Source organism: Callospermophilus lateralis, chromosome 1, assembly GCF_048772815.1.
Source record: "Callospermophilus lateralis isolate mCalLat2 chromosome 1, mCalLat2.hap1, whole genome shotgun sequence".
NCBI classification, from domain to species: Eukaryota; Metazoa; Chordata; class Mammalia; order Rodentia; family Sciuridae; genus Callospermophilus; species Callospermophilus lateralis.
In genome coordinates this window covers 23802775-23814782 of record NC_135305.1, presented here as the reverse complement: position 1 = coordinate 23814782, position 12008 = coordinate 23802775, and the positions used below count along the sequence as shown (strand labels likewise).

Here is a 12008-nt window from a genome sequence, read left to right as displayed (position 1 = left end):
AGGAGTCGAGGCTACGCGGGCTTGCTCAGCGCGGTGGATGCGATTGATAAGTGGCTGCTTCTGTCTTTCTCTCCCCACACTTTTTTTTTAGCCATAGCTATGGTTACCACGTCTCTCTCCGCCTCCCTCCACCTACCAAGAAGACGACTGCCCATTGGCGCTCTGTCACCAAGGTCGTTAGTTATTGGTCCCTGGTGAGACCGGGCGCTCCCCCTTTCCCTGTCTCCCCGGTCTCTTGAGGAGCCCAGGAAGAAGGCTCCGCTGGTGCCGCCGGGTCAGGGACTGCCGGGACCAGGCTGCGGCAGTCGTTAGCGGGTCATGTCGGCCGCCCAGGGATGGGACAGGAACCGTCGGAGGGGAGGAGGAGCGGTCGGCGGTGGCGGCGGAGGTAGCGGGGCCGGCGGGGGCAGTGGGGGCAGCGGGGGTCGGGGGACTGGCCAGCTCAACCGCTTCGTGCAACTCTCCGGGCGGCCGCACCTGCCAGGTGAGTCGTGGGACTGGGTCGTGACAGCTTGCGGGTGCGGCGGGAAGGTGACTGCTCCCTTGTCTTTTCTCCCCGGCTTTCTTTTCCTTGGGAGAAGGAAAGGGAGGCCCCCACGCAAAGCAGAGAGAATGGGAATCAAAGAAAAGCAAAGGTGTCTTTGAGGTCAGGGAGGGAACCGGAGCACCACGAAGAAAAGTATTTTTTGCCCTGTCGAAAGCTTTCTGCGGAGAGTTCTGTCTCCTTCCCAAAGAGAGATCACTGTCTCGTTGACATTCCCAAATGTTTCGCTTACTCGGTTCCCAATCTCTTCCCCTTCCGCAGTTTGATCTTGTGAAAGAAAGACTTTGGCGCCTAGCTGTGGAATATTATGTCAAAAAAGAGTGTTAATTAAGGAAAAGAGACGGAAGAGCATTCCAAGGAGCGGTTTTGTTACACACACACTCACAAAACAAAAAACCACCCATGTGTGTAAGAGTTGGGTATCTGAAACAGAAGAAAAGAGTATGTGGTGGGGGCGGGAGGGGGCTTGTTGTCTAGGGAATGTATGGGAAAGAGAACCAAGGGGATTAGGGAAAACTAGTTGAATTCTTAATATTTTGAAATGCCCAGAGATAGATAGTGTGTAGATTTTAAAGGAGGAAAACGAAAATCGAGAATATATTTGGTGACAAAATTTTGCTTTGTCTATGGTATAAAAACAACTGAGAATTGGAAAAACGTACCCAATACAATAATTTCGCGTTCTGGCCTATAGTGCCTTATCTTTGAATTGAAATGTCTTAAAAAACAAAACCAGATCAAGTTATTGCATGTGTGTAGACAGTTTTAAAGAGATCCATTTGTAAGTGAGTATTCCGCATAATAGTAAGAAGGTATGGAATTGAATAATCACAGACTGTCAAATGTGATATCGGGCAAGCCTATTTTTACCAAGAGAACTGTTAGGAATGATGTTGTTAATCATTCACCATGTTTTTTTTTTGTGAATCATGTTGAAATTTATTATATCAGTGATATGTTTGTTTTGCTGATGAGTTTTGAGAACATGATGGTTTTTTATTTGTTTGTTACTGTGCCTTGTATTTCAGTGTAGTTAATGGTTAATTTGAAGATAACAAAGGAAATTTCACACATTTTAAAAGACAATTGCCTGTGTTTATGATAGTGTTATTGATGTGTTCTAGAAATGTACATTATTCCATTTCTTTGTGCCATTGAAATTAAATTGAGGCATTGGTAAATAGTCAAATATATAAAATACCAGAAGTTGGGCTGGAAGTGTTAGTATCAGATGGGGCATCCAGAATTGCCACATATGCAATCTTTAACATGGAGAAGAAGAAAGAAGTAATCTTTTTTCTTATTCCAAATTAATAACAAAACCTGAATTTTGAGTGTTGTAGCATAGAAGATAAATATCTTGGCAAGGACTATTACCAGCTTGCCCTCTACCACTGCAATTTGTATTTCTTGGGTCATGGATTAATTATTATACAGTGGGTTTAATGTGGGCATCAGGTCTTTTAGAACCTGGTTGGTGCACTTCCCCACTGCCACCACCTGAGGGCAGTGGAAGCCATGATTTCAGATAAGGCCTTAGGTGTGGAACTATTTCTGCATTCTCTTAGCACACAAGGCCAAAAACAGCTATTTGTCCAGAGGTAAAGATAAAACGTGTCTAAACTGGGAAAATTAGGAAAGTGGGGTCATCAGTCTCTTCTTTCTGCTTGCTTTTTCCTAACTGATACTTCATTTCTCCTTCCCTGTGGCCGTTTTTCCCTCATTCTCAAAATTGGGGAAATATCTGATATCTCAATATACACCTTGAAATTCTTTCATATTAATTCTTATTCTCCAAGGTACTACATTTTTCAACCTTCTTACTTTTTCTTTGTATTCTATTTTGAGGTATTTCAAAAGATTTTGGGTAGTGCGGAAGAATAGGAATGTCTAGGCTTATTTTATGGCCGACCCTGGAGGTATAGCTTTTTTTTTTTTTTTTAAATCACTGTAGGTAACTTTCTGTCTCCTTTAATTTCTAGTCCATTTGACATTACTCCTCCTTCTTTACCAAGATTTGTACATATTGGAGAAACCTTTTCTCTTCTTTTTTGCATCTCTTCCCTATATCCAGCTCTCCATGAAACAAAACAGCATGGTCTTCATGGCGTGTACTTACCCCTTTTCAGTGATACCGTCTTTGTCCATCCAATTATGCAAACCTGAAACTTGGGCAACCCTGCTAATATTTTCCTCTCCCTCACATTTCAGATGTCATTACTCAAATTCCCTCATTTTAGGTCTCCCACAGTAGATTTCTAAGCAATCTCCCTGCTTCTACTTTTGCCTTCCAGTTCAAATAGCATATCAATATCTTCACACATACACAAACACACACACACACGCATGCACGCACGCACACGCTTGCGCTATTTATGTAAAAAATGCAGTTTTATACATGCAAATACGTCACACTCATATAGATTTAAAAATTCTAAGTACATTATATATAAGACATTGGTGACTAGTGAATTTGATCTATTAGTTTGGTTCAGTTCCTATAGCCCCACTAACTCTGGACAAGCAGATAAAGTCAAGTTGTTTAGTGTGTAAAGTTGTGTCAACTCTGCATCCATTGTGAAAGCACAAACAATATTTTGTGAGGCTGAGCACCCTCCTTGCCTTTCTGCTCGTATATTAAATACAGTGGTGTTGATGTATTTGCCCCATAGACTAAGAAATTCATAGCTTCTTAGTTCTGGATAATTAGAAATCTCTGTTTACCCAGTAAGGAACAGGGAACAGTGCTTTTGTAGAATAGTATGCAGAGAGCAAGCAAGCTCAGAAGCAAGAAAATCGTGGGCTAATTGAATCCATGTTCCTATTATAATTTAACTGTGTGGGTTTGATTAAATGAAATATATTAGTTGAGAAAACAATTAAAAACATAATGGCAAACATAGGAAATGGAATACTAGCAAAGAGGAAGAAAATATAACAATTTGTAAAGCTATGAAAAAATAATACCAAAATCATAAGTAATGTCTAAAATTTAAATGGTACAAAGCAGCATATGGTAAGAGGTAAGTTTCTTTCTACATTTGACCTTAGCTAATTGGCTTCCTTCCCTAGAAACAAGCAATGATAAATTTCCTGTGTATTTTCCGGAATGGATGTGTGTGTGCCCGCGCGCATAGATAGGAAGACTAAGGTTTCTTTGTTTGGATGGGCATTTAAAATGTTAACAGTCTTGCTAAGACAGACAGTGATACAATGAATGTGCCTGTATGTATAAAATTTTGCACATAGTCTGAGTCTATGTTTAGGATAAATTCCTAGAAGTACAATTGCTGGGTCAAAATGTAGTGTGTACTTTGATAAGATACCATCAAATTGCCCTCCATAGAGGTTGTGCCAGTTTATGTTCCACTGTCAGTTTTAAGAATGCTGGTGGCTTCCTTGTTCCCTTGGTAATGGAGTGGTTGTTAAACCTTTCCCTTTTTTTTTTTTTTTAAATAACCAGTTTAATAGTTTTCTTATTCATATTTTCAACAAGTATAAGAGCCATATTTGTCTTTATTTGTAACATCTCTTTATATTTTCTTTTCCATTTTTCTTTTTTTGTTTTAAATGGAAATTTTACTTATTGTTTGATTGAAATGAGGTCTTGCTGTGTCGCCTAGGCTGTCTCCAACTCATGGGCTCAAGTGATCTTCTGCTGTAGCTTCCTAAATAGCTGGTACTACAGGCGCCATGCCCAGCTTTTTATTCATTTTTTTCTTTCTTTTACTGAAATGTTTTCTGTTGCTTATAGGAATTCTTATGTTTTGAGGAAATTAGTTCTCAGTTTTTAATATGGGTTGCAGATATTATACACAAGTTTTTCATTTGTGTTTTAACCTTGTTTGTGTATATTTTCAGCAGAAATTTTAAAATGTAGTTAATTTTTTTAATATTTATTTTTTAGTTTTAGAGGCACACAATATCTTTATTTTATTTTTATGTAGTGTTGAGGACCAAACCTAGTGCCTCATGCATGCTAGGCAAGCACTCTACCACTGAGCCACAACACTGCCCCAAAATGTAGTTAAATTTATCAGTGTTTTTTACTTTCTAAAGTTTTGTATCATAAGAAAGACTTTTCCTATTCCAATATTATTTCTAAAAATTAAAATGAATATTCTTATTTTTTCCCTTGGTACTTAGATAATTTTATTTTTAAGTTAGATGTAATATCCATACAAATATAAGTTAAATATTGGGATAGGAATCCAATCTTTTTTTCAGGTAGCTACCTAGTTATCCCAGTATCCTATATTAAATGATCTCACTTTTTCCTACTGATTTGAAATCTTGACTATAGGGGTACTTTATTCCTACATGTAATTTGAGGTTACTATTGGACTTTTATCTACTTCTCAGAATTCTAGAAGTTTTTCTTATTTTCCAGGAAAACTTAGAACTAGCTAATCATGCCCCTCATATCCTGATTTTTTTTTTTTTCCTTGAGATGGTATCTCACTAGGTTGCTCAGGTTGGATCCGTCTTGTTTGGGCTCAAATAATCCTCCCAAGTGCTGGGACCACATGCACAAGTTACACTTGGTTACTCTGTGGGTATATTGTTGATGGCACATTATGTTTATAGACTGATTTAGAAATAGTTGATATTGTTTTGAGGTCCAAGTTCAAGGACAGAGTATATATTCATTTTTTTCTCTCCAAGTTTTTAGCATTCCTCAATAACTTTTTTGTTTTTAATTTTAAGAGGCATCTTATTAGATTGCCCAGGCAGGTCTGGAACCCTCCCAGACTCAAATAATCCTTTTGCCTCAGCCTCCTGAGTGCTAGGAGTACAGGCCTGTGCACTATACCCGTCTCCTCAATGACACTTAATGTTTCTTTTTTTCTCCACATATTTGTACATTTATTTTTCCTCCATACATTTATGCATTTATTCTTTGGTACTTTATCTTTTTTGTTATTACTGTTTGGTGTGTGTGTGTGAATTGGGGGAACAGGATCTCACCAAGTTGCTTAGGGTGGCCTTGAACTAGTGATCCTCAAGTCTTTGAAGTCACTGGATTACAGGTGTATGGTACCACACTCAGCCTTTTTTGTTGTTGTTATTGTAGGTGGAGTTTCTACTTCTGTTATCTTTTATATGATTGTTGGAATATGGGAAGGCTACCAGATTTTTTTTTTAAGGCTACCAATTTCTGAGTATTAATTTTATACAGTTGAAATTCTAATATTATGTGTAATTGTTTTTCTAGATAAAAACAATGACAGTTAAGTAATTGTATCATATCAAATAATGATAATTTATGTCTTCCTTTGCAGTTTTTATATTTATTTCCCTTTGTCAAATTGGTTTGGCTATTACATTTCAAATATATTAAATAAGATACTAGTGGACCTTTTTCCTGACTTCAGTAGGATGTTTTTAGTGCTTTTATATTAAGATTAGATCTAACTTTGGATTGAAGTACATGTATTTTATGCATTAAAGTATTCAGTTATCATTTAAAAAGTTTTCTTTTTTTAAATAAATGGGAATAAATTTTTCCAGTGCCTTTTCAGAATTTATGGGAATTAAATTAATAATTTTTCTCTCTCTCTTTTTTTTTTTTTTTTGCAATGAATTGTTCTAATGAATTTACTGTTACTGAACTATATCCTTGCATTCCTGAATCAACTGCATTGTCACAGTGTATTACTATTTTAAATGTACTGCTGGATTCCCTTTGCTAAACTTAGAAATTTTATGTCACTCCTTGTAAGCTAAATTGCTATTTTTAGTTTTCTTTTATTTTTGTTGGGTTATGCTTTTTTCATGGAAATTATTTCAGAGCTTTCTTTTTCTGTGTGTGTGTGTGTGTTTTTTTTTTTTTCCCTGTCTGGTTAAATGTTATTAAAGTTAAAGGTTTGGTTAAAGTCCCTTTGCAATCATTTGGACCTTGTGTTTTTTTGTAGGAATGCAGTAGTAGCTGTTGGATAATTTTATCTACTTCTATGATAATTTGGCTGCTAACAATTTATATGTTTGGGGGAATCTTTGATAATTTATATGATCCTAGAAAATTGTCTATTCCATTCAAATTTTCAAAATTGTGTGAAGTGGAGCAAGATATTCTTTTATGATTTAAAAAAAAAATGTTTTCCTGGGACTGAGGTTGTAACTCAGTGGTAGAGTGCTTGCCTTGCGTGGATGAGGCACTGGGTTCAATCCTTAGCACCACATAAAAATATTTAAAAAAAAAAAAGTTCTCTCCCGGCAGGACTCTACTCATTTAAACAATTTTTTTCCCTATATCTGATATTTACTTCTTATCACTTCTTATCTTATATATGTGAGGCTTGGCCCTTTTCTTTCTATAACCAGAGTTCAGATTTCTAAAAATATGTTTTCTTTTATTAATATTTTTTTTTCATTGTTTTAAATCCTTCCTTTGTTTTTAATAGATTTCTTTTGTGGTGGTTTCCCTTTGTGGTACTAGGTAATCTAACCAGGGCCTCATGCGTACAAGGCAAGCACTCTACCACCAAGCTAGATCCCCAACCCTCATTGTGGTTTTTGATTTGTGTTTTTCTTGTGGCTAATGATATTAAGCATTTTTTTATATACTTGCTGGTTATTTGTATGTGTGGGTGATTTCCTCTTGGAAAAGTATTCATTCAGATCCTGTGTCCAAGTTTTAATTGGGTTATTTGTTTTGTTGTTTATATATTCAGGTACAAGTTCCTTATCTCATATATGGTTTGTAAATATTTTCTACAGTTCTGTGGTTGTCTTTTTACAAAGGATTTTAATTTTTGTGAAGTCTAGTATATCATTTTATTCTTTCGTTGCTCATGTTTTTGGTGTCCTAAGAGTCCTTTACCAAATACAAGGTCTTGAAGACATCTTTATGTTTTTCTCTAAGAGTTTTATAGTTTTGCTGTTACATTTATGTCTTTGATCCATTTTGGATTAGCTTTTATATTTGGTGTGATAGGTAAGGGTTATCTCAACTGCCTATCTAATTGTCCTAGCAACATTTGTTTAAAAGATCTTCTTTCCCTTCTAATGTTCTTGCCACCCTTGTGAAAAATCAGTTGACTTTAAAAGCATTTGTTTATTTCTGGATTCTCAATTTTATTCCATTTTCTATATGTGTACTCATGTGCCTGTAGCACACTGCCTCAATTATTATTGCTTTGTAGTAAGTTTTAAAATATCAGTCTTACTGTTTTACTCTTCTTTTTAAAAAAAAAATATATATATATATATATATATATATATATATATATATATATATATATTAGTTGTAGTTGGACATAATACCTTTATTTCATTTATTTATTTTATGTGGTGCTGAGGCTCTAACTCAGCACCTTGCAAGTGCTAGGTCAGCACTCTACCATGAGCCACAATCCCAGCCCCTTTACTCTTCTTTTAAAGCATCATTTTAGCTATTCTGGGTACTTTGCAATTCCGCATAAATTTAAGAATCATGTTGTCAGTTTGTACAAAGAAGTCATTTGGGATCCTGATAGAAATTACATTGAATCTTTAGATCAGTTTGGAAAATATTGCCATTTTGATAATGTTGTCTTCCAATCCATGAACATGAGATAGTTCCCCATTTATTTAGCTCTTCTTTAATTTCTTCAATGATGTTTTGTGGTTTTCAGAGTCCATTGATATTTTGCTTGCTTTTTTCAATCCTGCTGTCTGTATCTCTTGTTGTTTTCAGCAGTGTCGGCACTTCCTTTGTGTTACTTCTGATAAAAGATTTCATTTCTGTATTGATTGAAGTTTTACATTTCCTTTCTGTTGCTCTGACTGCTTGTATTTCTTTTCTTTTTTACTTTTTCTTTTTCTTTTTTTCCCCCAAAGGGAAGCCTGGGAATTGAACCCTGGGGTGCTTTACCTCTGAGCTATACCCCCAGTCCCTTTTTTGTTTCTATTTTGAGACATGATCTGACAAAGTTGCTTAGGATCTCATTAAGTTGCTGAGGTTGGCCTCAAACTTGTGATGTTCCTTCCTCAGCCTGGGTCCTCAGCCTGGGTCCCTGGGATTAAAACATGCCTAATTTCTTTCTCTTGTCTATCTTCCTTGAGTTAAAATCTCTTTAAGTAATTTCTGCACTTGAGCTATTACTAATTTTGGTGAAGCTTATTGTCTCCCACTTCCTATCACCACTGTTATAAAAGGAATATAAACTCATTACTAAATCTGAAAAATATAGAAAAATTGAAACCAGTGGAAATCATCCATAGTATATCAACATGTTAATATTTTATTTTCCTTTTAGTTCTTTATTAGTGAATTACTGAATACTATAAATAATTAAGTATCATATTAGGAGCTTGAGATTCTCTTAAAACTGTTCAATATATAAATATTTTACTCACGAGACTTGTTTATGTTTTCTGCTATTTTATTGATGGAATTTGTTTCTTCTCAGTTTTCTGTATGAATGACCTTTTATGTTTTTTTTTTTTTTTCTGGCCTATTTTATTTCTCTCTTCATAGCCAAGCTTTCAGAAAGAATAGACTTTGATGTTTTTTTTTTTTTTTTAATTTCTTTGATTTCTTCTCTTCAACAGAGAAGATTATAGGCTTCCTTTAAGTCTTCATCTTTCCACTCAGGAACTCTTGTTAAAAATCTAGTAGATGCTTCGTCTTCATCCCAGCCAGCTTTTCTAGTATTTAATTTTAACTACTTTTTATTCTAGACCCTGGGAGCACATTGTAATTAGACAAAATCCCTACTCATAAAGAGCTCTTAGTTATATTTTTGTTAATTGTGTGGGTTTAATTTAATTTAATTACATTAATTAAATTTATTTTTGGTACTGGGGATTGAACCCAGGGGCACTCAACCACTGAGCCACATCCCCAGCCCTTTTTATTATTATTTTACACAGAGTCTCATTAAGTTGCTGAGTGCCTTACTGGATTGGTAGGCACTCAACTTGTGATCCTCCTGCCTCAGCCTCCTGAGCTGCTGGGATTACAGGCTTGCATTACTGCACCTAGCTTCTTAGTTACCTTTTTATCTCTTGAACTTCCCATTAGTTTTCCTTTACATATCCCTTCATAATGGTATCCAAGAGTATATCTTTTTCATCTGTTATTTTTGCCTTCTTACTCTTTTATTTTTCCTGATAATGCCCAAATGTGTCTCCAACTCAGATTTCTCTTTTGGCTTCTTGGCCAATGGCTACTAGACATTTCCACCAAAAGACTGATAAGTATCTTAAATCCAGCATGTCCAGAAAACAGTTTTATCATCTTTCTTGTCAAACCTGTTCTTCCTGTGCTTCTTATCCTGACTAATGTTTTAATGGCTATATCATAGATTTAGTGAGTCAAATGAGAAACCTGGGAATCATATTAGATTCCTTCCTTTTTCTCACCCCTTATCCAGCTTAGTCAAAAAACTTTCATCCCTACCCTCTTTTCTTTGACCTTTCTATCTTTCCAACCTTATCATTTATGTTTTTGTTTTCTGCAATACTGGGGATTGAGCCCAGGACAATACTAGACAAGCACTTACCACTGAGTTACATCCCCCAACCTTTTTTTATTTTACATTGAGAGTGGGTCTGGCTGTTTCCAAGGTTGGCCTCAAACTTGGGATCCTCTTGTCTTAGCTTTCCAAGTACTTGTAGTTAATAGGTGTGTCACTATACCTGGCCTATGTCTTTCATTTTATATTTCATCTATATAGAAGAACTTGCAATTAGAGTACCATCCTCATAATTGTCCTCCAAGTCTTACCCACATGTCCTTTCAATTAATACAACATTTTTTTTTTGATCATTTCTCTTTTAGTGCAAATAGTTTTTTGAGTAGTTACTCTGGCTCTATTTTAAAGTATTTCATAAAAATTAACTTACTTAATCCTCATTATTTTGTGAGGTAAATGAATCCTACCTTTCTATGAAGAGGAAACTGGGACTTAGAGAAGCTCCCTAACTTGCTCAAAGTCTTTATTGCTGATCTATAGATGTCAGAATCAGGAATCACACCCAGTCCACTAGACTTTAAAGCCCCTGCTAGGAGCTGGGGGAGTAGCTTAGTGGTAGAGCTCTTTTCTAGCATGCACAAGGCCCTGGGTTCAATTCCTGCCACTGCAAAAGAAAAGAAAAGAAAAGAAAAGAAAGAAAACCCATGTATTATTCCTCTTTTTTGGCCACCATTTTGTTTTGTTTATAAAAAGGATCATAGTAGTTACCCTGAATTACAATTATTTGGTTTTGGGCTTGTGTGCTTACTAGTTATGGGCTCCTTAAAGGCAAAAAGTAATGTCTTCCTATCTGTGAATACCACCTGACTTGTAGCAGACTTTTATTAAATGTTAATTGGATGAGTTAGTAATTGTCAGTATTTATAGTTATCCCTGCAAGAGAATGGAGCTTAGGTTATTTGACATTACATAAATCTATTTTATTTTTTTACCTTGGAATTTAGCACATACAGTGTTTGTATGGCTTTTCCAAATACCTCCCAAAAATTTAAAGTACAATTTTAGAGACTGAGGGTATAACTTAATGGTACAGCATGTGCTTAAAGGGTGTGAGACCCTGAGTTCAATCTCTATCACTAAAAAAAAGGTATGATTTTATGTTGAGTATTATCAGAAATGGCTGTACCATTCTTCCATCTTTTTTCAAAAAATATTTTTAGTTGTATATGGATACAATACATTTATTTATTTTTCTTTATGTGGTGCTGAGGAATGAACCAGGGCTACACACATACTAGGTGAGTGCTCTACCACTGAGCCACAAGCCCAGCCCCCCCATCCTTCTATCTTGCCTTGATTTCATCTCCTCCTGCCTTTTCAAAAAATTTATATTATGATTACTTTTCTGTTCTATGTGTTCATCTTCTTTATTTTTATTGAATTTTTCCTATAGCATTTGAATTTGCTTAAGTTTTCTCTCTGATCTCTTTCTTGTGTAGCCGAGTTCAGGAAAGCATTGCCTAGAATTACTGTCTTCATTTGTCATACCCTTCCCATCATTTGTGTGAAAGGACTCCCATTAAAGTCACCAATAACTTATGTGTGTCAAATCAAGTGGATGTTTTAACATCTCCATCTGACTTATCTCTCTTCATTTTGTCCTTTCCCCCTGGTTTCCCAGGTATCAGGTCTGGTTTTCTTTTTATGTGACTGACCTCACATCCTTGGTCTTCTTTGTTACCTCTTGCTCTTCTACCAGATTTTTATGAATTAGAGTCTCAAATCTTGGTCCTGTATCCCCACTATTCTCTTTTCAGCTTATTTGAGGTGTTCTCTTCCAAATCCATAATTTGAAATTTCATTCATATACCATGTCCCCTTTTAACTTCTGCCAAAATCCCTCTTACGGGCCATGCACTTATTATACCACTTGTGTTCAGTTTGCTGAAACTGAAATATGTGGTCTTTCTTTATTGTAAGGTTTGTGTCCTTTGATATCTCTTTTGCCTTTCTTGATCCTGTCGTTTGTATCCCTTGCTTTGTTTTCAGCAATGTCTGTGCCT

The 12008-nt window shown here is 35.8% G+C and overlaps 1 protein-coding gene across 1 annotated transcript in view; it reads left to right on the top strand.

Moving 5' to 3' along the window:
* The first annotated feature begins 226 nt into the window (after positions 1-226).
* The window catches only part of Klhdc10 (kelch domain containing 10), a 60512-nt gene continuing 48730 nt past the window's right edge, over positions 227-12008 (top strand). Inside the window, exon 1 of the mRNA XM_076833200.2 lies at positions 227-484. Within this exon, the coding sequence (XP_076689315.1) occupies positions 319-484 (166 nt within the window). The 5' untranslated portion in view covers positions 227-318. The remainder of the gene's footprint in view (positions 485-12008) is intronic.